The sequence below is a fragment of the Apteryx rowi genome, unplaced genomic scaffold (assembly GCF_003343035.1).
Source record: "Apteryx rowi isolate R43461 unplaced genomic scaffold, aptRow1 scaffold_66, whole genome shotgun sequence".
Lineage (NCBI taxonomy): Eukaryota > Metazoa > Chordata > Aves > Apterygiformes > Apterygidae > Apteryx > Apteryx rowi.
Window position 1 is genome coordinate 566,609 of NW_020450938.1, and position 27,189 is coordinate 593,797.

The 27,189-nt window shown below is 37.4% G+C and overlaps 2 protein-coding genes across 12 annotated transcripts in view; one reads left to right on the plus strand and one right to left on the minus strand.

Annotated features, from left to right (window-relative positions):
• Positions 1-912: 912 nt before the first annotated feature.
• On the minus strand, positions 913-19,968 carry ERMARD (ER membrane associated RNA degradation). Of its 7 annotated transcripts, XM_026085078.1 has the most exons (20): positions 19,876-19,937; positions 19,437-19,529; positions 17,987-18,047; positions 17,690-17,858; positions 16,437-16,576; positions 15,787-15,888; positions 13,954-14,043; positions 12,714-12,811; positions 12,005-12,141; positions 10,540-10,654; positions 9,721-9,823; positions 9,230-9,259; positions 8,660-8,728; positions 7,741-7,911; positions 6,773-6,856; positions 6,258-6,337; positions 5,264-5,392; positions 3,574-3,783; positions 2,369-2,482; positions 913-1,695 (listed from the first exon to the last, which is right to left on the minus strand). In XM_026085078.1, exons 3-20 carry the CDS (start codon positions 18,008-18,010, stop codon positions 1,536-1,538), a joined length of 2,025 nt encoding a protein of 674 aa, XP_025940863.1. In that variant the 5' UTR covers positions 18,011-18,047; positions 19,437-19,529; positions 19,876-19,937; the 3' UTR covers positions 913-1,535. The 7 variants fall into 7 exon arrangements, with proteins under 7 accessions (XP_025940863.1, XP_025940861.1, XP_025940862.1 ...); XM_026085076.1 differs by lacking the exon at positions 19,437-19,529 and having other exon boundaries at positions 19,876-19,968; XM_026085077.1 differs by lacking the exon at positions 19,437-19,529 and having other exon boundaries at positions 19,696-19,897.
• An 8-nt stretch (positions 19,969-19,976) lies between these two features.
• The window catches only part of PHF10 (PHD finger protein 10), a 26,761-nt gene continuing 19,548 nt past the window's right edge, over positions 19,977-27,189 (plus strand). For 2 of the 5 annotated variants that reach the window (XR_003256534.1, XM_026085085.1), the window contains exons 1-2: positions 19,978-20,133; positions 22,792-22,998. Coding sequence is in view for 4 of the 5 variants with exons in the window: in XM_026085085.1 (XP_025940870.1) it covers positions 20,053-20,133; positions 22,792-22,998 (288 nt within the window). In the remaining variant the exon portion in view is untranslated. Of the gene's footprint in view, positions 20,134-22,791; positions 22,999-27,189 lie in introns of all 5 variants that reach the window. The other 3 variants (XM_026085087.1, XM_026085084.1, XM_026085086.1) reach the window with 3 other exon arrangements.

Below are 27,189 nucleotides of genomic sequence, written 5' to 3' on the forward strand. Positions count from 1 at the left end.
TCAGTTATTCTCTCACTGATTTCCAGTGAAGAAATATTGCGAAGAATCATATTAAAAAATGTAACTTGAATCTCTAATCCTTTGTATAGCCAAACATTCTGCAGACATTACCCCATGGTTTTACTCTCTGTAGGATAAAGCAAACGGATCTAGACTGGTGGTCTTCTGTGAGTCAGTTCTTACATTGATGCATTCCTTTGAAATGCTACTCACTGGGGATGAGAAAGGGGAGAACTGCTTTCGAAAAAAATGAATTATTCAAATGAATATAGTGTGCAACAAGGGAAAACTTTTTGAACCATAATGAGTATGTGTCTGAGAGTGTGTACATATGAGTGTTCAGATTTAATCTGTATGAAATTAACTCACTAGCTAAGGAGATAAGTAGTAGCAATTAGCAGATGAAAATATGAAAAAAATCAAAACCAAAAAAGACATATATTACGCAAAAGTTATTTTCCATCCCTGTCTCCTTTTTTTTCCTTTTTTTAATCTGGAACATTGTCACAGTCCGCGGGAGTGACGGGAATGAATCATACGCATTCACAGAATGCAGGTTCAATTCCATCTTTATTCAGCAATTTGCCCATTTTATAAGTACAGGTATTCGGCGCTCTGGCCCTTGATTTGTGGTTCATACAGATTATGTCACAGGTAGCCAATCATTGCACCGATCACGCACGCAGCGGTCATGCCTTGTACCTTGCTGCTTGTTTAGCAAAGCTGTCTAGCCCTTAACCTTGGTTCCCACTGGCTTCTGCTAGCTTATCTGTACTTTCTCAGGATGTATCATTCCCAGCTGCACCAGTGTCCTTGGTGGACTACTTCAAAGCACGTAGCAGTGGCTATAGCCTGAGGCCTAAGGCTTCAGCAAATTTAGCTACTAATGCTAAGCAAGTTGTGCTAAGCAATTAATCCTAAACAGTGTTAGTTCCATGCTCTATATCTCATATAGATTATTGTTCTGAAGCACCGCAAGGGCCCCAACAGAACATAAGCAACTGGTTAGTGTGTTATCAGCTCTATCTCTGTGCAAGATTTGACTCTGTTTTGAACTAACAGYAACATTCAATTTCAATGAGCACTACTGATGCTAAATGTTGCAATAAGCAACACTTTTTTTAAGTAAGAATCATTGTTTGACAGTTTGCAGCATACTTCATCAAAATGAAAAACTACTTTTTCTATTTAAATTTTTTTCAGACATTTATTCACACTGCTTTCTTAGATATTTTCAACATAATAGAAAAATATGAAAACCAAGCTACAAAATACATAATATACTTAAAACAGAACTTGTATCATCCTGAATTAGCTCACAGCCAATCCTTTTCACTAGATTTGGCACAGTCCATTTTTGGGAAGCTTGATCATTCAACTCCAATATCAGCAACTTTCTTCTAGTAAAAATAATAAATACCGCATCCGAAATTTGACAATGATTGATGAAGTTTGTCTTTAAATCTTAGACTTGTGATATTTGGTGACTCTAAAACTCTCAGAATATAATAGCATCCAAATAATCTTAAAATAATTTATGTATCTAACTGCATTAATGTTAGTTTTTTGTCACTGAATCTCTTTATTTTTGTCAAAGCCTTGTTTGTAAGCTCCATGGTTTCATCCCACTTGTTTTTCTCTGGACTTGTGTATGTCACCAAGTTCTCAGTATACTGCAAGACTGACTTCAAAAACCTTTAAGAAATAAAAATGAAGAAGAAAAACTCATTAAAGGATAAAAGAAAAAGGCACTCAATGACTGATTTAAAGATGCTACTTTCTCTAAATTTCCAGATCTTCCTCTGGATGATCAACACTAAGTTTTCTTCCACTTCTGGAAGAGAACTGCTCCCTCACTCTCACAGTAAGAAACAGTGATTTTCAGAACTGCAGTTAAACACTGCTGTACAAAGAGTTTGGTGATATAATGTGTAATGAATTTTTCCCCACAAGGCTTCCTTACCTTTCACAGTCAAAAGTTTCACAATGCCTACAAAATCCAACCAGCTGTTAACTGACACACAAGTAAAATTACTCACATTAAACACAGCTTTTATGTAGTAATATTGTTTGAGTATGTGATCACTCTCTAGTTTTACTAATGAGGAGTCTAATAAAAATTGAAAATGTCAATAACTGGACCATATATTTTCAACTAAATTATTTTAGTTCTTGAGTGAACACTGTATGAGATATAATGACAACTGCAATGACAAAAAGACAACTGGCAACATACTGAAAGTTATGTTGTTAGGTTTTTCTTTTTTTTTCCCTAAAGGATTTATATCACAGATCAAATTTACTCAAATGGCCATGAAAGGAGTATGTATAACTCCCCATTTGCATAATGTAAATTCTATATACTTACTTTAGATACTGCTGATAATCAAAAGGATTCTTCTTATAAACCAAATGGATGTTGACTAGTTCTAGAGTTATCAGTGTTAAGATCAGACGTAACACAGGCGACAAAAACTTAATGCTAGAAATAAGCAATAAATATTTAATTATAAATTGAACAAAATAAATTAAACCAAATTAATTAAAATCATTACTATAAATCATTCTTCCGACTTCTGAATCCATTCTAAAAAGCTGAATATCTAATGTGGAAAGACTGTTAGAAGTCCACCAGTGAAGAGCAGAGCAAATATCAAAACTATAAGCAAACTAAGACTGTAAACTATGAAACAACAATGAAAATGAGGGAAAAAAGAGAAATACACAGAGAGAGAGAGAGAGGGAGGGAGAGAAAGTGTGTGAGTGTGTTAAGGAAACCTCCCCACCATTACCCCAAAGATAGTAAGGTGGAGTTAAATTAAATTATTAATATATACTGTCAACTTAAGCTATATTTCTTAAATAACATAGTTAATGTTTTGAGGAATATCACCTGGCCAAGAAATTCAGACTTATTATTTCCCTAAAATAACAACCAAATTAAATAAAGGGATGAAAGCACACAGCCAGGACTCACATTCAGCCATATCTGCACCCTTCTGCAACATAATGTAGTTTCTATTCAGGTATGATTAAGGCTTTTCAACGACTCTTAAGCTAAATTACTCTGAAAGATTAATGTTTATACCTCACTTTCTATGTTCCCTTTCAGTTTTTAAAAAAGATTCATTAAACCCTTGGAAAACATTCTGAATGGGAACAAAATTAATGGAATTCTAAAAAATCTCTTATATCTGTAAAGATGACAACCAAGCTATGATAAAAAACAGTAGAACTAAAGAAAATAGTCTTGAAATGAATTTAGCATACTGCACTCAGATAAAACTTTAATGGCACTTTTTATGCCTAAATAGGAAAAACTGGTAATTCAAAAATACAATCTAACATTTAAGTGATATTTTTATTTGAAAGCTTATAATTTGCAGTGAAATAGCATAATAATGTTAAAAATACCCATTATTCTCCAACTTGAGATTTTCTTATTTCAATATTAGTACATAATCAGAGTTAACACATAAACTTCTAAGATTAACCACTGAAAGCTAGTAACAGCAGCATTCCACCACCCTATCATAAACCTAGCCACAAAGTAAAGAAAAATCATCATCCAACCTGTTTAACATTCTTAGATAGTTATGCCTCTGGCGAGAACGCAGAGTTTTGTTTATCCACTGTTTGTATCTCAGCTCAATGCTCGCAATAACTTGTTCTGACACTTGATGGCACTGTGTGCTTATTTTACGGAGAACCACCAATATTTCCAGAACAGACCGTGGCGAGTAGAGCGTACAAATGCGCATATTACAAAGTTCAATCAACAGCCTTCAAAACAGGAAATAATTATTAGTTTCAATCTTTTGCTAGCAGAATTTAATGTAAGATATATTTCATATTCAGTGTGGTTGAGTAATAATGTTTTAACTCAGAAAAGCTGGAAGCAGATTACTGTTACCTGATGACTCAAAAAAACAAGATCTCTGTAGTATGAGCAGTGATTGTGTTCTCTTATCACTTTATTGAATATAATTACAAAACTGCCGGTAAGAAATGTGTTTCCCATTTCAGATTAAAGAAATAGTCACAATAAACAAAACTGCCTGTCTGAAATGATACACTGTACACATCAAATCACAGCATGGTTGCGGCTGAAGCCTCCCACTATAGTTCAATTCACAATGAATTAGTATCCACCATAATAAAATCCACTAAAATAAATGGCATTAATTAACACCTCCATTAGTGTGTGGTCTTTCTTCTGGGCAGAACAAGCAATAGACATAACATTTTGTAAAATGCAGGTAGTGAAGCCACTGTTTTAATCAACACCACATCAGATTACACTTTTTTAAAACACTCAAGTATCTTTCTGCAGTCATATCCTAACCTGCTAACATAATGTGTCACACATCATTTTAAACATGCTGTTCTTAGAGAAGTGTTTTTTCACCTCCCTCATGCCTGAATTCTCTTTGGAACAGCAAAACAATAATGAGTACAAGTGATAAAGGCAGAATACTCTAAAAATGGTTTTAAGCTTTAGTAATCAGGTTTTTTAATTAATGAGAAAAGTGACAGATTGATGGGTAGTAAACAGAAGGTGCCCAGACTACAGAAGTAAAGCAACAGGCATCCTGTTTGCACTGTCCTGCTCACACCTAATGGGGTTTGATTAGAAGAGTCTTCTTCCAACATATTAACTCAGACACAGGCCGCTTAAGACTGTCACAAGAGTGCCAATTAAAAGCCCAAATGTTTTGATTATTATTCCAAGTTAAATATAATTGGAATTACCAATATATCTCTAAGTCTGACAACAAGTGTAAACATGGTATTTTCTATTTCAGAATCTTGATATTAAGGCATACAAAGAATAGAATTATGTAGAGGCATATCATTATTATTTTCAATGCCATGTGTAACTGTGACATCAACCACAATAAAACAAAGTTCTGATGCAATGTTAGCACTTAAAACAGATTAAAACTAACTTAACCTAGCAAGTACAGAAATGACCTGATATATTTAAAACATTTTGCTTCTTCAAATCTGAAAGAAAACTAGTTATTTTTTCCATGCTAATTTCAAAACAAAACCCTTCTGTAACAACGTCCCAAACCTTTTCTTCATTTTGAAGATGATCCTCAGCTGAACCCATGCAATTTTTAGATTAAAGCAGCAGCAAAGTTGGAAAAGTGCATGCAACTGCTCTAAAAACAGCGAATGAATAACTTAGGGATGAGAATTCTTGTGTTGGGTTGTGCGTAGAAGCTGACAGCAGGAAGAGGGAGCACATTAAGCTTACCTGTCTGTTTGGTCACTATTCACTGGATCATCTGGACTGTAGCAATTCTGGGGCATATATTGCTGCAACTGAGAGAGAATTTCAGCTGTCTTCAAAACAAAAGTACTAGCTTCAGTATTTCCTTCAAACCTTAACACAAAACAAAAAATTAAGATTTGAGATGAAAACACAGCATAGTGCTTATTATTTGTCTAAACAGCATAGATCAAGATGTAAATTTCTGGGATAGAAATATATTCAATGTCTGGTCTCAGTCTCGTATTTCAGTTCCTTTTCCTCTATTTTATGAGCATGATTTTCTTTTCTCTAACTCAAAATGACCTTCTCTCAGCATCAGTCTTCTGAATCCTTCTAAATCCTTTACTCGTTCATTAAAATCCTGAAGCATATTGAGCATGTGCCAGATGCATTGAATTTTCATCTCTCAGCTTTCCCTGTTGGCTTCCCAGATGAATTTCTCTAAACTAGTACAATTTTCTCCAGTGTTGTTATTAATGACTTCCTCCTTTTCAAATCACAAGAAAATGTTACATTCTTTTTCTACTTAATATCTTATGTAAAATCTTCCATTGATTTGGCTTACGAGCCCTTTTTTGAACAAGCAACTGTTTTCTGTTTTTCATCTGGTAAGCCATCTTATTGTCTTTGTTCTGACTGGCTCAAGCTCTAGTTTAACTTCCTAACAGCTCCTTCAGTCTCTCTTCAGAAACAGAACATGGAGCCACTGAAACTGCTGCATGTTTCAGATGTGTCCTCATTTTCTTTTAGATATTGCACTAATTGCACTTTTTACAGTACCTTTTGTGTATCGATGTGTATAGCACAAATGGAAAGCTAAAAAAAAAAAAACAACAACAACAAATGGGTCTTCTCACAACCCCCTTTGGTGTCTATCATCTCCCTAGTAAAGTCTTTGAAGAGACATTTCACCATCTCAGTTTCCATTGTTCAAAAGTATTTCGGGAATTATCTTTTTTTAATAGCATATATATACCCTTTAATTGCTTGAACTTGCTCCTCAGGCACTATTGGTAGTTCAGACCATAAGTGAATGCTCTTCATACATTCCAGCACCTAAGAATTCAAAATGTATCATAAGAAATTTTATGTAAAGGGTAGTCTTTGACAGATTGGACAATATATTTTACTTTTCTTATTAAAAGGGGTTATTTCAGAAAAAAAATGCAATAAGTAGTAAGTTACTTGTTCAGTAGTCATAAATTTGCAGAACAGCAAATATTCAGGTAAGAATAAAACCATACAGTGATCTAGAAAGCACAAATGCAGTCCCTACTGCATCAACAGAAGGAATAAACTTAATTACTTCTCCTTTAAACAACTCTAAATTTTGTAAGACAAAACTTGAAAGCTCATTAAAAAAATCAATATAAAACAGACAGGAGGCTGCCTCAAAATTCTAACTTTTTAGGACAATCAAAGCACGAAGACAACAGTTAGACCAATTTCAAGGATTCACAGACTCAAATGCTTTCAGTTGGAAGTACCTACCTGTTTCTTGAGGAGGGAAATTGGATGAAATCGAGAACGGTAGCAACTTGCACAGTTCATCAGTGGTTTYATGACCACATGTTCCTGATTTACAAAATAATAGACAATACACAACATTTTTAAAATATCAGGTCCTAATCCTATGCAGACTTAGACTTATGCTTAACTTTAAGTAAGCCCCTTAGACTACTGAATTAATATTTCCAAACATGTGAGGGATGAAAGCAATAATAAGCTCAGTGAGTGTTTAAACCTTAATTTCTTTGACACACTTTAACTCTGAAACCTGACAGGAGCAATCATGTACTCTCTTAATGCAGCTGCATGCAATACATCTTGAGAAACTAACAACAAGAGCTACACCTAACAAATAGAAGATTTATCTCAAAGTTTGTTTTATCATATTGAAAGAAGGTAATTGTAAATATTAACAGGAAATTGGGAGAAGCAAATGCAATAATCGCTAATGTTGAGAAACCTATTGCTAGAGAAAAAGTGGACACAAATTCACATTATAGACTGCAGACACAAACCACATGTCCATTGTTGTGCCACTTCTATTATTTATGTKTCTCAGAGAGAAACAGAATCTTAAATCTTACATGCCTCCATGGCTGAACTACAGTTGTTCTATATATCTGCTGAATTACCAGAAAGGCAAACAGGATAGGTGTCAACACAATCTGACAAAATTAAGTGGTATCACTATAATCATTGGATCAACTATGTGAATAAGGAGTAGTTTAACTAACAAATTAAGCTACAATAAGAAAAGGCAATCTTTGGGAAAGCCTTCTGTATGTATTTCACTACAATACTAGAGAAACATACTTTCACAATTTGTACTTGGAGGAACACTGTATTTCCACAAAAAGTGACCATCAAGAAAAATATAGTTGCAAGACTCTCTAAAATCAGATTTGGCATTCAAAACTAGTCATTCTGACAGCATAACATTGATTCCCTACCTTAAAAGCAACCATGTCCTCATCTGAAAATCTGCACAGAAGTGTGACTGCAAATGCAACCATCTGATTGGCAACTTCTCTGGGAAATGCTTTTAGATTGATCTCTCCATGGCTTAAATGATCTCTTATACGTGGACCCTCCTGGTGGTTCAAGAAATCCCAAAGAAATTCCTGTGAGAACATATGCAGACAGAGCTAAGTATGTAGAATGCCTTCTGAAAGATAAGCATGTGATTGTGTCCATAGAAAAAGGGACATTTAGATGGTCGGGGAAAAAAAAAAAAAGCATACTCTGCTTGAAACAAAAAGAGGGGGCAACTCTTCCACCTTCGTAGCTTCTGAAAAAATTCAAAACTAACATATAAACTATTTCACGACAGATAACACCTGATTACCTTTGGTTTTGTGTCCCAACTCCTTCATAGCCCCACTGCCTCTGGCCCCCAGTGCAGTAAACTCAGGTCTTCCCTACAGCTTCAAAGGCCTCTAAATTCAATGCCCCTACTTTTCATGTTCCTTATCTGTTCAGGTGGCAAGAAGCAGGATGCGCTCTGGAAGGTTTGCAGCTATGTTTGCACCATCTACACAGCTAGTATAAGCTGTCTCCCAGAAGAAATGAGTTTTAATTTTCCCTGAGTAAGGCACCAGTTTTTCCTTCTATCCTACTCAGCTGATTTTTATGAGTCTAGTAGGAATCTCTCCGAGACTTCTATTTTTCAGTCAGATGGATATTCTCAAATCCTAACCCAATATAGCATGTTCTGTACTCCTTTGTATCCTTCACACTGAAAAAGCTAAGATAAGGAGCTTTTGGTTTTAAGCTGCTGGAGAGAAGCTACATGAACTAAACAAACATTAGGCATGATCATAAATATACTGCTAACTGAAAAAAAAAAAAAAAACCTTTCAAAACACTTGCCATTGCCGGTTCTTCAAGAACTAGAGGAAGCTGATTGATTTCTTCATTATTCAACTGTTTTGCTAGCATCTAGAAAAAGTCATTTGAATAGAAAATTTATTACTGAAGCCAAAACAAAGGAAAAACACCAACTTAAGCAATAAACTTCTCTAACATTAAGCAATTACTTCTCCAACTCCAGAATCAAGGTGCTTATTTATTATTGGCAAACAATTTGAAATAATTCAGAAGAGCCAAAAAATTTGAGGATTTCAGCATGCAAGTTTATTTGTATCCACTTCAAATAAGTGAATCTAGGGAAAATGACTTTCTTGTTTCTGTGAGATGAAGAAGTACAAGATTAAAACATTTAGAAGAAATTAAAGTCTGTTCATTAAAATTGCATTGATTTTGATATTTTCTGGGTGATTCCAAATTTAAAACATGTTTACTGCCCATTGTCTTCTATTTGGAAAGAATTTAGAAGTAATTTCTTATCCAACACAATGAGAAAGTGCTTTCTGATCACCAGTAATGAGAAATATGCATATGTTTTAATTCTGGCATTATATTAGAAAAAATGGCAAGTACCTCATCAAAAGTGGTGTAGACAGCAGAAGACTACAACAGAAGACAATAAATATTAATTAACTTTCAAAAGAAAACAATTAACTAGAGTTGTATAAATGAATAAATATAAATTCCATATATCAGAAGAGTGCGAAAAGGGAAAACCCCTTACATATGAAAAAAGGGATTGTTGGACTTTTTGCCAAGTTTTTTTAAATAAATATAACATGACCTACTTGGCACTGTAAACTACTGTGATTGAATATTAACCTTCAAGTACTTTTTCAAGCCTCTTTTACTATAAGACATCTTTTAAAAAAATAAAAGAGACATTGGCGAAACTCTACTGAGAATCTGTACATGATGCCCCAAAAATTCTTGGGGGTGGTAAAAAAAAAAAAACAAACCCAAACCCCAAACTGTAAATGTTTAGAAATCATGCTTCTAGAATAAATATTTTGAAGCACTAATTATTAGCCCTAAATTATAATTGACTTTAGACAGAAACTTACCTCAGCTGTTAGCAATCGATTTGGACATTTATTAGTTTCAGTGAAGATCAATCTAAGTCCAGCTTCCAGCTGAGGGAGTAAGAGAATCATACAGTCAGCATACCTGCAAAAATAAGAGAAATACCCAAAGGGTTTTCCCCTCTTATAAATACAATTCAAGTTGAAATTAGAACCATCTCAGAGAAACTCTCTCAACATGGAAACTCTCAGCCACACAACCCAGAACAAAATTCCTTTGTAATGAGCACTTTATAAACAAATACTAAATGACTATCTCTGCTCAACAGAAGTTGAACACTTAATTCACACAAGCTCATAGGTGATACTAACTTACAAAAGGTGGAACATGGGAAAGGAAGACACAGTAATAAATATTTTTTTAAACTCAGCAGATTCATATCTGAAGATCTGATTACTTTCCATTTGCTTTGTAAAGTTTTCCTTGTTGGCTTCATCTACCGCAGTTCCTCTTTGTAGGTTTCAATATGCAATTCTAGTTTGCACAAACTGAAGCACAGAAAATGCAGTTCTCCATGAAACTTTCAACCCAGGAAAAAATGCAATACTTGGTTTTGGCATTTTGCTGCATTCTAATAAGGAAATGTTCTCAAAGCAGACACAATCAAAATAAAGCAGTAAATCCATGAACTTTCTCAGAGAACACCCTAACAATGCTTAATTATATGCTGTTAGGCAACAGACTGAACAAAAAGCTTTGAAATCTACAAATTCTGCTGACTAGCATTCTATAAATAATGGGTATATATAAACAAAAATCTTACCAAGAAGAAAAATAGAGAAAAAAAAATCAATCTTTACCTGCCTTGCTTGAAAGCTGTTAAAGCAGCAATCCAAAACGGCAGCATTGTTTTTAGAACAAAACTGGACAGTTTTACTAGCTCTTCAGCTAAGGAAAGTGTTTCATGACTAAGATCTGCAAGTTAACAAAACAACATTACTAATCTATCTATCTATATATGTGTACGGTTTATTTATTTATTCCTAATACTTCATTGAAAATACCTGATTACTTAAGCAATTATAAAGGAAGACTTAAAGGTATTCAATTTAACTATGCAAGTACAATGACAGTCATAATATATTTAAAATCATAAACCGAGTGATTTTAAGTTTGTAAGATTGCATTTTTTGTGATAATCTAAAATGACAGACTGAAACAAAGCAGTTAAAAACTTGTGGCTGCTTATTAGTGGGACTAAAAGACTACACAGCAAGTGGGCCCAACTTCTGCTGAGCTGTTCTCCATCTACTTCAGATAAAGTATAAGACATATTGATCATTTTAATTTGGTGAGAATCAGTACACTAGTATGAACATTCCAGCACAACCACTTGTTCCTATCTTACCCATTTTCTGTGCTGACATTTTAGCATAATAAATAATCACTTCATACTTCGATGTTACCATGACATGAAGCTCACACACTTAGGAATTAACATTACAAATATTTTCTAAGGGAAAGCTTAAATTTGCAAGTGCAATTTAATTGTAGTAGCTATTTTTGGAACAAATAAATAGCTATAGGATTTATAACACATGACGATTTGAATATTGTCAGTTTGATTTGGTCCCCAAAAGTCCTCCCTCAGTTCCACAAACAGATGTTCCACTGGCAAGTTGATTAAACAGCACAAACTGACTATGACCACCACTAAGACCAAGACTTCACATTTGCTGTTGCTGCTTTAAAAACAGCAGGAATAACACAAATGAGGTCTGCAGCCAAGGAGATGAGGAGATTTTCATCAGACACTCTTCAGCACCTTCCCTGAGAAAAGCATCAGGGTAGTGAAGAAGTGTTACTATCCTTTACTCTGTTTCAGCACTATCTTCCCTGCCAGCTGCACGGTGCATCTGCTAGGACTCTTGGAGCTGGAACTGGAAGCCACTCATTCTGGAAAGAGTTAAAAATTTTGTAAAGGCAAACTAGATATCTGTTATATGAACTGTATGCTCATCATCAAAAAATTGGAATATATAGTTCAAGTCTTTTAGAAACATAAATGTTACACATTTCAGTGTGTTAAAATGATTTTAGAATGAAGTATTTTTTTGATTCAATAATCAGTAGAGCTGTCCATGTATTAGAAAGTTGTCCTACAAGCATGAATGCTTCATCTAATGACAGTGTATGCAGGTATCTTAGCTAAAAGATTCAATCCTAGAGCTGTGAAAAATGCATTATTTTCAACAGCACTTTTGGACAATGAAATATTATAATGAATGTAGCATAATCACAACTTGCTAATGGTTAAATACTTGCCTGGAAATACATTCAGCTCCTCTAAGCTAATGAGGGTCACATATGGTCGATGTATTAAAACGCATTTAGTTTGCAGAAGGTATGTCTGTAACAACTGACCCAATCCTGCTGTCAAAAAAAGCAGCATAGCACAGTATCTAGGAAGAATACCATAATATATTAGAAAAGTTTACACAACTAAGTATTATGCAAAAAAAAAAGACAGACATTTGTGGGCTAGGGACAAAGATATTTTTTGCTTTTTCAAAGAAAATCAAATGCCTAAGCTCTCCCACTCTTCTGAGTTGAGGCCCTTAATAATTGATTACTTTCACAAACATGAAAAAACAAATGTGGAATTAGTATTCTATGCTGGCTGCTGCTACTCTTCCTCCTACCCCATTCCTCTGCCTTTTGTTCTCAGTTATTCCCCACTGTCTTAACAGACAAGGAACCAGGTTTCCCAAAAGACCTCAAGCTTTTTCAATTTTCCTGTTAGTCAGTTTTATGACTAGTGTGCTTTACCAGTTTTATAAGGGCTGAAATATTCTATGGAAATGCAATTCCAACACAAGCAGCAGAGCTGAGGGAAAACTTTCAGGATACTGCCAGAAGCCTTTGGAAGCCAAACAAAATTCCAATGGTCTTTTTTTTAAAAAAAAGATCAAAAATTTTATATGTATAATTGCTTTTCAACCTGGTAAGAAAACAAGATTTTTTGGTAACTTACTTTACAGGAATTTCTTGTGGGGAAGCAAAGCCGTGCCACAAAACATTACGAAGATTCAGACCATAAGGAGATCCAACGAATACCCTCAATACATTCATCTAATTGGTAAACAAAGTGATTACTGCATGAAGAAATGTATTATTTGTTATCATGTAACTTTCCTTGATGGACAATTTTCTGAAGTTATTGAGAAATAGTACTATCTTAAAGGAACAACTTCTATTGTCAAGATGATTGGTCATGGCTTGCCACAATTAAAACAAATCAGTACTTGCAATTCCCAGTATTCTCTGAAAGGAAATCTTTAATATTACTTGTACATGCTACAGAATATAATATGTGAACTGAAAAAACAGTTACTAGACATTCCAAACGGTTATGGCAGACAGGCAAACAAATGGGATCAAGTTTAGCTCTTACTTTTCATAGTATAAATCCACAATAACTTAATACAAATTAACATAAAAAGCAGCAGAATCTGGATTCAAAGTTGGATTTGCAGATCAGTATCAGACCAAAAGGGAAATTTTGTTTTTATTTTTTAACTGTGAGAATTGAACAATTCCATATGCCACCAAAATCCAAGAAATAATCTTTATAAAGCTACTAGACTGGCTGACTATACAAGCTTCTACAGTTCATGTCCAACAGTCTGCCCTAATAGAGAATTTACATTTGTAAAACTGTATGAGAGAGATTTCTACCATCTGCTCTGTTTACACGAGTGTTAACATCATCAGATTTTTTTTTTTTTTTTGCAAATGGCAATGGGCAAATTAGTTTCTTCTATTTTGAAAACCTCTAGCGCAGTAAATGTGTGACAGCATTTTATTACAGCAGTGAGGAAGGATAGCACAGCTCATTGGAGCTCCACAGCCAGTGCAGGATGTATGTTTTCGAACAGCATGACTCAGAAGGAGGCAGACAGCTCTGCATCTTGCTCACCCCCATGAGGGATACGTCAAATTTTATGTACATTAGCTCTTCATGGCAAACAGCAAATGCTAACTTGTGGACATACCTTAAGAACTTACTTCTCTTTAAGATTACAATATTAACTATTTTTTGCCATCTGTCCTCCATTATTTGTAACATGTATATAAAGAAAGTTTTCCAAATGTATTACAGTATTTACAAACTCTTTTCCAATGCAAGTAATGGCTATGCTTGGAAACCTGTCATCTGGCAAGAAGAAAAAGAAACTCAGTGTTTATTACTTATTTCAAAACTATACACTTACTACAGCTTGTCCAAAGATAACTGTAAGCTCCTCAGAAGCAAGCAAATCTTTTAGAAGGAAAGGACAATCTTTACCAATCAGTAAGTACACCTATGAAAAAAAAGGCAAAATAGTTTTATATTAATAATCCAATATATTTCTTTGTATTTCAAACAGCTAAGTTGACTATTTTATGAAATAACATGAAGTTTCATGACAAATTAAAATCTAATGGACTGTATCAAGAATGAGTACATGTTTCCAAAGTAAGGCTTTTCACAGTTTTTGTATACATGCTGCCTTTCTTGTTATTAAAAAAAAAAAAAAAGGAAAGCACAACAACAACATATAATTAAGGGAATAACTCAACCCAGAAAACAATACTCAGTTCTTACCCTAGTAATCTTCAGGGCTTGCCCTTCTTAAGGAAGGAGGCTTGTGATTCGTTTTCCCATTTTGGCTGTCCCTGAAACTAGATTTTATCATATTTGGGCAATCTCAGCAATTCTGTACCGCTCAGCACCTCAAAACCTCAGGTGCTGAAGCCTTCCATTCTATATATTCTCCCTGACCATTTTTTACAGCCTTTGGTAACTTTTCATCACTTTAGACTTGCCCTTGGTCAGTCTGGGGCAAATTGGTTTGTGTAGATGTGAATTAGCCCATTGTCCTCTGCCACTTCCTACTCAAGAGCTCCTCATAAAGATTTAATAGCCAGCTATTTTATCTGATCTGTTGGCAAAACACCCAGGGTGTGTGGGGTTTTTCCCTCAGCAACGATGCCTGTTTAAGCATTTGCTGCTCCCTTCTCCCTAGCCCACCTGCTACTGTGCAGTAGTGCTGGTATCTGTTTAGGTGGTCATGCAGTGGAGCAGATCAAGGAACTGATCCAGCTGAATAATAAAGATGGGGGTAGGGGGTAAAGGAGGAAAGGTATCCGGACAAGCTCATCAATCTAGCTTGCCACTAGGCCTTCAAATATTTATGCTCACATAACATATGGAACACAAGCAAACATGCCAGATGGCTGTAGAGACTATTTAAATGAGCTTAAGCAGAACTATCATCAAATATTGAACCATAGTCTAATTCATGTTCTACCAAAAAGCATTCACAGTACAAGTTTCATAATACCAGTCAGAATTCCTAAGTCATGTTCTGTATGCACCCTGTGCCTCATGCTTATCATGGAACCCCTACAGCAGTACTCTTTAAACTTAGAGAGTGCATACCTTTACTGACTACTTCGAGATAAAAGGAAGAGGGAATGCATTAAAAAGACAAATGTTCAGGATTACAGGYTGGATCCTGTATCTCTCCAGTTGAGCACATAGGTCTAGAATTGAAGCTGTTAGCTGGCATCTAGACGTTTTTGCAGTGTAAGACTCATCTCCAAACATTTAAACAGATGTATACTCTGCAAACAGGGTGTTAGGGAAAGAAGCTATTGTCTAGCAGCCCATTTCCAGCTGCTTGTTACTGCCTCTCCTCACAGAAGGGACTACATGATCAGATCTGCTGTGGAAGGTATGCTGCTCCCTGTTTCAGTTAAATAACTCAGAATAGCGAAGACATAATATATACGCAGCTTAAGCAAACTTTGCTCATCTTTACTGAAATTGGTTGGTGACAGCACTCACACAAGCTGTGAGTGGGCTGAAGGGGCATCAGAAGATATTTCTGTTAGCACAGCCAGATCCAGAAAAGAACATGTGTCCAGCTCAATGAAACCATGCTACTGAGTACTGCTACAGTACAGGGTAATCTCACTTTTTCAAAGTATAATAAAATCCAAGAACTCATTCCCATCTTATAAAACTCAAACTGCAATAAAATCCTCCTACTGGCACTTACATCACCCAAGGCTCGCTCCAAGTGCGATGTTAGTTTCATTAAGCCAAGAGCAATTTCTGTAGTTTGCGTATGTTGTAGAACATCAAATACTTCAAGAAATAACTGTATGATTGAAGGGGAGGAAAAAAAGACAAAGAATGTTGTGTTAAATATTCAGAAGGAGGAAATCAAATTGTCAAAAACACACAGAAACCTGACCACAATATTCCTCTGTGATGCTCACTATGCAAATACAGGAAAAAAACGATTGCCTAGGGGATACAACTGTAGGTGCTTGAAAGGTCACTAACCTAGAACATCTCTTAATTTTCAGTGGCAAGGTATCTAGTGCCTCACTTCTATAGCAGTTATCAACAATAATTTTACACAGTAAAATTTGGTATTAGACAGAGATCATTAGGCTTTATGGAAAAAACAAAAATTCTGCCGTTTTAGCAGGCCCAAAACACCTCCCATTCTTTTTGTGATAACATACATACAATCTAATTATAAAGTTAAGAAAATCAAGAAGTGACTATATATCAGAGAAGGACAATTAGTTACAAATTCTAAGCATTTTGATTCATTGATCTCTCTTGCAAATTCTTATACTAAACTTCCATAATGGGTACACATGCCAAAATATGAATTGTCAACAGACATTTCCATACCTCTGTGTAATTTGTCCACTGGAACCATAATGCATACTGAGCTACAAATTGATCCTTGGTCAGAGATTTGAAACGCAAATTAACAGATTCACATACAGGTCCTAGTGATCGTATGCTTTTGATATAATCCACACTTTGACCTTAAAGTGAAAAACAGAAGGTGATTAGAGCACCCAGCTTCCCAAAGGTCCAATATTTTAAAACCTATAAAAAGTACAATGTGTTACAGCCCATGTACGTATCCAGCACAGAGGATCTGAACCAGACGATTTAACAGGAATAATACACTATAATTTACTGCCCAAAAGAACACACAAATGAGATACACAAAAGTGAAAGTATAGCGTGAAACAAGACAAGATGAAGTATCTTTTCCAAACAAAAAAGCTTTGTGCAAGAAAATATGAAAGTAAAGGGGATTGTTAGGTCCCATTTTTGTTGAAACGAGAAGGACCTACTGGAAGAAGAGTGCAGAACTTCAAGACAAGCAAGCTGTAAGCTAATTCAGGTTCTGTGAAGTTGTACTTACATCCTTTAAGAATGTAGATGGATACTTCCAGGTTTTTAATGTGGTATCACCACTCCTCTTTGGCAAGACATTAACAACCAATAGAAATTCTTCTGAGTTACTGAACTGTATTGTTTGAGTCAGAAATACCTATTATTTTTACCATCTTCAGAGATTAACAACAGCATTTGTGTGATGCAATTTGGCAAATTAAAATTCAGTCAGTTTATCTGGGCATAAATATTTTCTGTTTTGGTTAAAAAACAATTATAAACTGTTCTACACACAAATGAAATCAAACAGTACTTCCGTACTTCTGTAGAAATGACAGTCTGGGAAAAGAAGCAACAAAGAAAAAAGACGGACCCAGTGTATTAAATTTACTGCAAAAAGAATGTAAAGAATACAGAGAAAACAGCTATGAGGTAGGAGAGGAGCAGAACTGAACCCCTTATGTACAGGGATGTGGAGTTGGGACCAAACTGAATGAAGAAGCAAAGGAGGAACTACCCAAGTAGCACAGATTACACGAATCTTAGGAATCATCAATAACCGAATACCAGCTACTCATGAATGAAAAGTTTAAAGTTCCTCCTAGATGAGAACTATATATACACTCTAATCTGCAGTGAAAATAATGATATGCTATAATAAAATGTCATAACCAAGCTAAGATTGCTATGAACTGTACTAAGATTCTGCATCAGTCTTAGATGTATCGTTACCATAGCATGCAAATACCTACCTGATTCAAGGTAACAGACACGATCTGTAATAGCTTGCCAACATATTTCACCATTTTCAGACACAATATTATTAATATCATAGGTGTCTTTTTTCTCAAATCCAAGTTTGCAAATCACATAATGCACAGCAGGAGAAAGACAAGTAGTGACAGACTCTGATAATGCCATCTGGAACAAAAAAAAAAGAAAAGAAAGCTCTTGCATTAATTAAGAAAGCATACTAGAACCAGAAAATTATTACTTCAGGATACCCATGAGCACAGATAGACAGAGAGCAACACAGGAGCTGTACTTACGAGTTTACGTTCTGCAACCCTCATCTATGCATATTATGAAAGGAACTCTGAGCAGAACAACCTTGTGGAAGAGTGAGAAGGAGGAGGGAAAGWATTAGTCCACTTGAATAAATCCAGGGTCCTGGATGGTGTATATCAGAATGGTTATATATACTAAGCTTATGAAAAGAGACTGAAGCAAAATATCACAGTTTATATATGTTCTGCCTAACAGAACAGAGTTTGTCTAGAAATTAATGCTACTTCAAGTATAACCAAGAACTTCRATCCTTAAAACCAGCAAAATCACTGAGAAGAAAAGGAACACGTAAATTCTGCATGACCAGGAAGTAACTGTAGAACAATCCAAGTATAAATATTATATGCTATTAGTCTAAATGGAAAGATGGACTGATTCAGAAGCAAAAATTTAAATCAGAGATAAGCACTAGTTTTAATATTCATTGTAAAAGAGCAAAATGGATTAYGAGACACACGAGAAAGTAATGTATTCCAGCACCTTCGGAAAGTGACCTGTAATTGTTTTTATCTAAGGTGATTGTTTTACCTAAGCAGGTTCAAAATTACCAGAAAACTGTGTTCTCTCTGCTTATGTTCTAATCTTCACAAGCCTAGCTTTTAAATGTAACAAAAGTTTAAATCTCACCAATAACAAATTTCTTGAAAGGGAACTCCAATTACTAAGCATGCTGCTTCTTCACTTTGTTTCCAATATCCAAATTTCCCAAACTATTACAACTAGTAGGAACACTTTAAACAAGATTTCAAGAAACTTTAAACTATGTTCATAAAACCAGTATAAAAAGAGTTTAAAATGTTATTATCTCACATATGGGGCAGAAAAAAGGATCTAGTGAGCAGTCCTCTGCTTCAGTGTTAGATTAACCAGTGTAGCGAGAACCACTAGCAATCTTCCATTTAAAATTTTGTTTGTAGAATTGGCTAGTGTAATTAAAAATACCTATTCTGAAATCTCTAATGCTCTCTTACAGAATTCAGAGCAGTGAGGATAACAATTATCAATCTTTATGAAACACCTCTTGATCAAAGAATTTGTAAAGTTTAGAGGTGTTCACACTAATGAGGAGGAATATGGTTTGGATTTAGTAAAGAAAAAAAAAGTTATGCTTTTCCACTAATGAGACAGAAAGGGCAGACAAGGAATTGTTAAAAAAGGAAGGATMACAGCAAATATAAAAGGTATTCATTAAAGTTAAATAACAAAATAAAATTCAGGTATTTTTTGCCCTTTGTAATTAGGTGGTGGAGTTCAGCCTTACAGGACATAATTCCTGAATTCATGGCTTCGAGGAGAGACTAAATATCTGTCTAGATAATAGCACCACATAATTACTACAGTTTCTAGAAGGAACTGATATTAGGTGAGACAGGATATTAGGTGCCACTAGAAATTCAGATAAAATGTTCATAAAGTAAGTCAGTCTTGCACCTTATTCTGAAGCACCCCAGGTTTCACTGTCAGAGACAAAAACTGTCAGGACGTGAGAGCAAAAATTACACTGCTATAGCAATTCTTTATTTTCTGAAAAAAACAAACAGATAAATAGGACAGAGACGCAGCAGGTAGACCACCTGAGGCAGCTCCAGGTTTTGACTGGTCGCGGAGCCGCGCGGCACAGGCTGAGCTGCCCCGCACCGCTCACCGGGCGGCCGGCGCCAGCCCTTGCCCCGCCCCCCCCCGCACGTACGCACGCACGCAGCCGGCCGCCAGCAGCAGCGCTCCCGGGAGCCCCGACCAGGCTCCAGCCCAGAGCTGCAGCCCCCGGCCCGGGGCGCCGGCCTCTCCCGCGGGACCTGGCGAGCGGGCGATCCCAAGGCTCTGCCTACTCCCCCCTGCGCGCACCAACCGCCGCCACCGCGACCGTTACCTGCGTCACGGCTCGGCCCGCCCCCGTCTCGCTCGTGCGCCATGACACCAGGGCGGCGCACGCGCGGCGGCGCGCCTGGCTCGCGCGGGCTGGTTGCAGGCCGTGGGGCGCGAAGGCGGCGGCGTCCTGCTGCGCCAGCGGCCGGCGGGGGAGCGGCGGCGCTGCCGGCCGGGAGCCATGGAGAAGCACTCCAAGCCGACGAAATATGCCGCCCCGGCGGGAGGAAAGCGGCGCCAGCACCTGCACGATAAAGACAGCGTGAGCGGCCGGGGTTGCGCAGGCGGCTGCCGGGGCGGAGCGGGGGAAGCCTCCCCCGGGGGCGCCTCGCCAGCCCGGGGGAGGCTCCCCGCCCGGGGGGTGCCCGCCTTGCCGCGCCGCTCGCGCCCGGGCGGCAGTAACGGCCGTAACCGCTACAACCGCCGTGGCGCGGTGCCCCGGGGGGCGCCTGGCGGCGCTCTGGAGGCGGGAGCACCGCGGCGGCCCGCTGCTGCGGCCCGGGCTGCTGCGCCTCTGGAGATGGAGAGGCCTTGGGGGTTGCCGCGCTGGGGCAAGGGAGGCTCGGGAAGGACGGTACAGCGTTTGGGAGGGACGTGGGGCTGGGTGTGCAGTAAAAGGTGAGTGAGTGTGATCTTGTGACAACTTAGAGACAAGCCACATCTAACTCTTTTCTAGATACTCTCCTCTCTTTCCATGTGGCTTCATAAATCCTTTTCTCTTTTTACTATTTCCGTCTCTTCCTCTCTGGTTTGGGATACATCTTCTCCTTTCTGCTTGGCCTGATGTAATGCTAGCATCCACCTAGCAGCTGGTGTGTCATCTTAAAGCCTCCTCAAGGTAAAAAAAAGAAGACAAGAATGAGCCTCCCTCGTGCAGTACAGTGCAGTCTTTCCAACTTGGGGTGTTACTTTTTTATTTCTCTAAGTTAGAGGAAGGCATGTCCTCCTTTGAGGAAACACTCAAAAAATGGTTTTGTAACTTTAAAGCAACTATTGATTGTTAGAACAGGTATATTAATAAACAGTGCTTCTTTCAAATATCAAAAGCTTTTTTCTATCAGCTTATTTATTTTCATGTCCAAGGTTAGGCCAGTTTAGTAGGGTCCACTGAAGACCCTGCATGAGAATCTTACTGGCAAATGCTGTCTTTTCACACAGCTTCCTGGCTGAGACCTGACTCTTACAACATGTTGTATTTCTCAATATAAAATGTGAAAGTGTGACACCCAGTTTTACTGGGTAAAAGATTATGAAAACTTCTCTAACTGCTAATAACAGATCAACTTGAAAGCAACAGTATTGTTTGCAGTCTTGTGCTATTGAAAGAAATTTTCTTCCAGCAGTAATTGTGCAGTCTGAAGATGATGTGACCGTTCCTTTAGCCATGATTGCAAAGAATTGCTATTTAGAGTGTTCTCACTTTCACAGATTGATTTTGACTGAAATGAATTGGCATGCTCATCTGAGCAGCTCAGATGGCAGAGTTGAGGTGTCCTCTGTTAGAGGACCTGTGATGAGCAGGTAGGGGCTATAACCTTTACCTGACTGAGTTTCAGTCAGAAGGTAATGAGCATCCATAGCCTAGGTGCATATGTGTTTGCTGCTTGCATTTTTAGCATACTGTAACTACTATTCAGAACCTGCATTGTTGGTATGCTATTAAAAAAATACCTGCAGCAAGTTCGCTTTAGGGCTGCCAACATCACTGATTTGTAACAGAATTACCTAATAGTGAGAAACCAGGAGAGAAGTGTGGGTCATGTCCTTAATGTAGACAGGGCTAATGCATAAGTGATTTCTTAGAGAAGCACCTGCATTGCTTATGTTATTTTTAAGCTTCTGAGACTGAAAGATTTGTGAGCCCCTAAATGATGCATTTTCTGAAGAAATTCTCATTAGATCTTTACACTTTCCATATGTGCATGATTTTTTTTTTTCATTTACCTTTTAGTGTCAGCCTACACTATGGTGTTTGATTACCTATGTGTTCTCTTCTGCTCTCCTGGGAAGTAGCTGATTATTTTATATGGCTTAAATTCTTTTATAGTCAGAAAACAGAGCAAGGGACTGAAAAGTCATGAAACTTGAAAACAGTTAGGAAGCAGCTGGTACAGAAGGCTGCTGTCTGTAGCATATGTCACAATCTTATTGTTTCCATGTCCTTTTCTGTCTCTTTCTTGCTTTTGTTATCATTTACAGTTCTGTTTTAAGCCACGCATGGAGGACAGCAGATTATATGTTCTGTGTACGTCATCAGATTTGCTGCTTGCATTCGTGTTATAGGGCCAAGTTCTACTATGTATATCGAAGAGAATGTTGTTATACAGGCTGGATGGGGAGCACACTTGGGTCTTCAGAGTTTTGGTGACAAAAAGAAGTACTACTCTGTTTTTAAGTTCCAAGCTAAATTGTAAAGAGTGGAAATAGGAATATATTTATACCTATTTGAAAAAGAAGAAATTGAAAGTAATAYATAACATACAGAATTTGTATATTAGCTTCACAAAGAATGAGAATAAGTAAAATTACCTAGTAAATGAACTGGAAACAGTTAAGTCTCAGACACATATCTTAATTTCCATAATCTTTAGCTCAGAAAATAGACTGGATTCAGAGTGCTGGTGTGCAGCATTTGCTCAGCTGAATTTAATTGCAAACTTTATTTAGATTTCAGTGGAGAAGAAACGAAAATTGAGCAGAAGTTAACCACTGTTCTCATTTCCTGTGAGAGCTGTGGTCTCAAAGAAGCCAGAAGAAAAGCCATCGGTTTTCTAGCTTTTCCACTTTTTTCGTAAGATATTCCTAGACTAGGTATTTTCTTTCTTTTTTTTCTTAATTATACCGCGTAAAGTATTATTTACAAACTGTTAAATGCTAAACTATTGACGTGTGATGCTGACCTTTTCATTGTTTTGCACAGATGAAAGAAAAAAGGAAACAATCAAATGCTGAAGCTTTAGGTATAGCTCCAGTGGAAGAAGAGTCTTTTATGGATTTGATGAAAACTGAACTATTGACATTGAAAGCTAACAGGACGAAGATAAGATATGCCAATACATACAGACTCGAGTCATATAATAAATTTCAGGATTATGTAGTAAGAAACAAAGCTCAAGAGATACTAACGGTATGGTATGATTTTAATGGACTAACTGCTTAATTTAATTGCAAAAGTAGTTTGTCTCATAAAGGCTATATGATAGCATTAGGTTCTTAAGTTTAAATGAGCATAAGTCTTTGCAGACTTGGATTTTTAGTACGCAAATGCTGTTCAAATTGGCTCTGTTCTACAAGGTGCAGAAGGCCCTGTGCAAGRTAGTCACTGAGCATATGCTGTTAAGATGGGGTTGATGCTTCTTAAACTTTTGCTCATTTCTAAATTAAAATGAGCTACAGTACAATCCAAAATATCCTGATCTCCAAAGTGTCCTGCTATCCAAAGATTCTGATCCTGAATTTGTGCAATTTCACTCCTTCAATTAGTTCTGCTAATATCACATGACAAGCATGATGTGTCCTTGTTGCTTGGTGTCCTTGACAGTCTGACTACCACATGCAAAAGTCAAGCAGAAATGAATGGAAATAATCTGTTGAAGTAATATGTAGTTGTTAGAGCGATGCCTTGAAAAGTTATAACCGACTCTTGCAATTCTGCAGTCCAGAACACATGCTTTGGATATATGGAACAGGTGTTTGTAGCAGTTTTCCAGTGAATTGAGCCCAAGTGAAGGAGAACAATACACCCCTGTTTGTTGAGTGGAGATTGGCTGGACATGTTTAAATGTCACTTTCAAAAAACAGATAAAACATTTTAGAGTAAAAGTAGTGCAACCTTTGCTGTTTGAGAGTAATGTTTATATTCTGTGGGCCGTTAGTTCTTCGTAATGAAAATCACTGTAAAAGTTTTTTGCAAAAGACCACCAGGGTGAAAACTAAGATTTTTCAGATTTGTTTTTATAGAACAAACTTCAAGAAACCAAATATGATGGAGTTTCTAGTCCCTCCTTGTGTGCTTCAATCTCCGAAGAAATATTAATGGCAATTAAGGAATTGGGCTATGACCGTTACAAGTACGTCGTATCAATACTAATTGTGGAAAAGGCAGGTCAGGCAATAAATGTGAGCAAACAAATTATTCATAATACCTTTTGCAAACTGAAAACGATATTTTGGAACTGTATCTTCTCTCTTAGGTATGCATCCGCATTCAGCAATTAATTAGTTGGAAGTGGATCTTGGAGCCTTTAGGTTGCTTATGGGGAGCAGTCTGCTAAGTGACAATTTAAGGGGCTGCCGTGTGTCTGCCTAGCCTTGTGAAGGTTGTGGTTTTTGAGTTTTGAGCTAAGCAACCCTGCTGCTCTTTCCTGTCCACCACTTATTTCAACTGGGTGCTCTGCCAGTACAATTGCATGACTGTGCAGTGAATTTTTTTTCTTCCAGTGGACTTTGGTCTCCTGTCAGTTCAGCGCATGGCAATGCAAAATGATACAGGGGTGACATGAGAAGGAATGAGTGGCAAGGAAAGGGATGGAAACTGTTTCAACTGTAGCTGCCACCAAATAAGTTAGGCTGTAGTTGCAAAAAGCATTTAAGTAATCTGAACATGGGACACCCAAAACAAAAGTGACTTTCCTGCATTGTGTCTAAATTTACATGTGTAGTAAGCTCCCTTTGGCATTCAACATACTTTTTGGTATATTGCTGAGCATTAGAGAACAATTCTAGCYGGGTTGTTCATTTGTCATCAGCTCTTAAAACCTCATGTCGTACTGAAGTGGAACCGCACTTTGTTGTTAATGGGACCAATATGTAGGGGAGCTGGAAACCTTTAGAATTTTGGTTCAATAGTGGTAGTATTCATTGCAGCTTTAGTGGTAGGGGGTGTTTGTGCTAGTCAGTTACTTTCAGATCACTCAACCTAAGGTGTGTTAAGATGAAGGCCAATAAAAGTGTTCACCAAATACAAATACTGTATGGAAAGATTTATGAAGACACCTACTGAAAAGAAATAACTGTATCTTATTGCTAAGGAAGATGAAATTTTTAATTGTCCTTTCTCCCACCTCCCTCTTGCCCAGCCTTGTTCTGTTAGTGCTAGTGTGTTCTGGGCATCAGCAGGTGAACACACTTGCCCAGAAGGTAAATAATGGACTTTTAATGAGGATTTCTAACCCTAAGCTGTAAACAGACTGCCACTCCATATAAAGTAAAATGCCTTTCTATCAAATGCATGGGATTAATATTGTTACTTAAGCAGAGGGTGTGAAGATAAATAGGGATTCGGTATGGACTGATCCCCCGAACTTACACTTGAAATTTCAGTTTGAAGGGATGCTGGCTTTGATAATGAAGCCAGTCTGTGAAGTGGCTACAGCTACCCTCTCTCAGTGGTCAGTTCACAGTTTAGCTTTGAAAACAATTTTACCAGAACAACTGAAAGGCTAGTGAATGGTTACAAATAGACTGCAGTAAGCTGCTGGAGGTGGAGGAGTGGGGATATGACTTCTTAGATGGATTTGTTGTCAAAACTGATGTCTAGTCAAATTAATTTGAAGGGGTACTGCGACAGTATGTTAGAGTGCTAACAAGTGAACATGAGAATTGAGGTTTTGGTGCAGAGATTTTTGGATCCAAAGGGGTGGGGGCGAGGCTTTACTGTCAAGCGAAAATGTGTTTTAACATCAAATAGCACTTGTTAATTTTCACTGTAACTTTGCAGTTGTTTTTACTACCTGTAACTCATATAATGCATCTGTATAATGTTACATGTTCTTTTAAAAATGTAAATTTGTGCTATATAGGTTTACAAATAGCTTGTTCTTTTCTTTCCTTTAGGTTGCCAGCAGATGGGTCTGGGATGTTCAGAGAGACACTTGGGTTTCGGCTAAATGTGAAACCGAAACCTTTATTGTGCTGGCTTTGGTAATGGCTTGTTATTATGAGTAATACTCTAAAAGCCACACCTATTTTTGAGCATCACAGTACTTGGTATATTTGAAAATTTTCAAAACATTATTTTAGCACTGAATTTTTAGCCTAACACTGCTGGTACATTGAAGTTGACATATTTCAGCTAATCTTACCTATTCTTCTCTTTGAAAAAACTTGTGAAATATCTATGCTCAAGTACATATGGGCTTTATCTGTTGTAACTCTCTGTTTTGGAAGTTAAAGCAAGTGTTGTAAAGATAAACCTTGCAAAATATTCAATATTACTTTCTAGTGCAAGCCTAGACTTGCTAGGAAATGTATGTACAATAAACTGAGTATCAGTTTTGTCTAAAAGTTTGTGCTTCATTGGCTTTGTAAGAGAAAGCAGCGTTTGGTTTGTTTTTATTCTTGTAATGATGATAGAATGCCACAGCTTGAGTTTGTGTAGAAACATAGTAAAATGGGAAGCCATCTTTACCAGCTATCTTTACCATTTTTAAGTCTTCATAGAATATAAAATATTTTTCTCCTTAACTGTTATTTCTTAATAGCTAGTCACACTTAGGGTTTTTGCACACACATTAGTTTGTCTTGAACAGAATGGGAGTTTAATCATTAGCTTCCTTTGGGGCCTTAAACTTGCATTAAATATCAACTCTGTTCAGGCTAGTGGCAGAAATACTGAATTCAGTGAGTTTGATCCATTTACTAGACTGGCTTCTAATGGCAAAGGTGGAGAGATTGAAATAGGCTCAGTAACAAGGCAATTGAAAATTTGTACATAACCAGCAAGCACAGCAGTGATTATATTTTGAAAAGTCACTGTGACATATCTGTACGGTACTTAGACTCCTGGTTTTAGAACTGGAAATCGAGCATTGATACCTCTTTCATTTCAATTACATTGTTAACGAGTTGAAAAGAAAATAAATATATGCAAGAATACAGATAGTGTTTTTCTTATTTTTAGATGTCTTGTGGCCTGGTCGGGTCAGACTGCATTTAGAATTTTATGTAGTCAAAAGGCGTGGGGTTCCCAGTAGAAACTATCTGAAAGCAGTAAAAAGCAGCTTGCAGTCAACAAAGGTGGGTCAGTGCACAGTGCAGGCTGCGCCTGCTGGAGCGCCCCTGCGACTCGGGCAGAGCCCTTAGGATGCTGACTGTGCAGGTTGCTACACGGGGGCGACGCGTGTCCGTGCCGGTGCTTTGTTGCCCAGCTGAGAGCGGCTCTGCGGAGCCTTTGTGCCCGGCTGGGGGGAGGCAGCTGCCAGCGCAGCCGTGGGCTTTGCCGTGGGGCGCGGCCCCGCGCTGCCGTTACGCAGCCGCGCCGGCAGGAGCAGCCGCGGGCGCGGCCGGGGACGGTGGCGCCGGGGGCTGGCTGACGCGT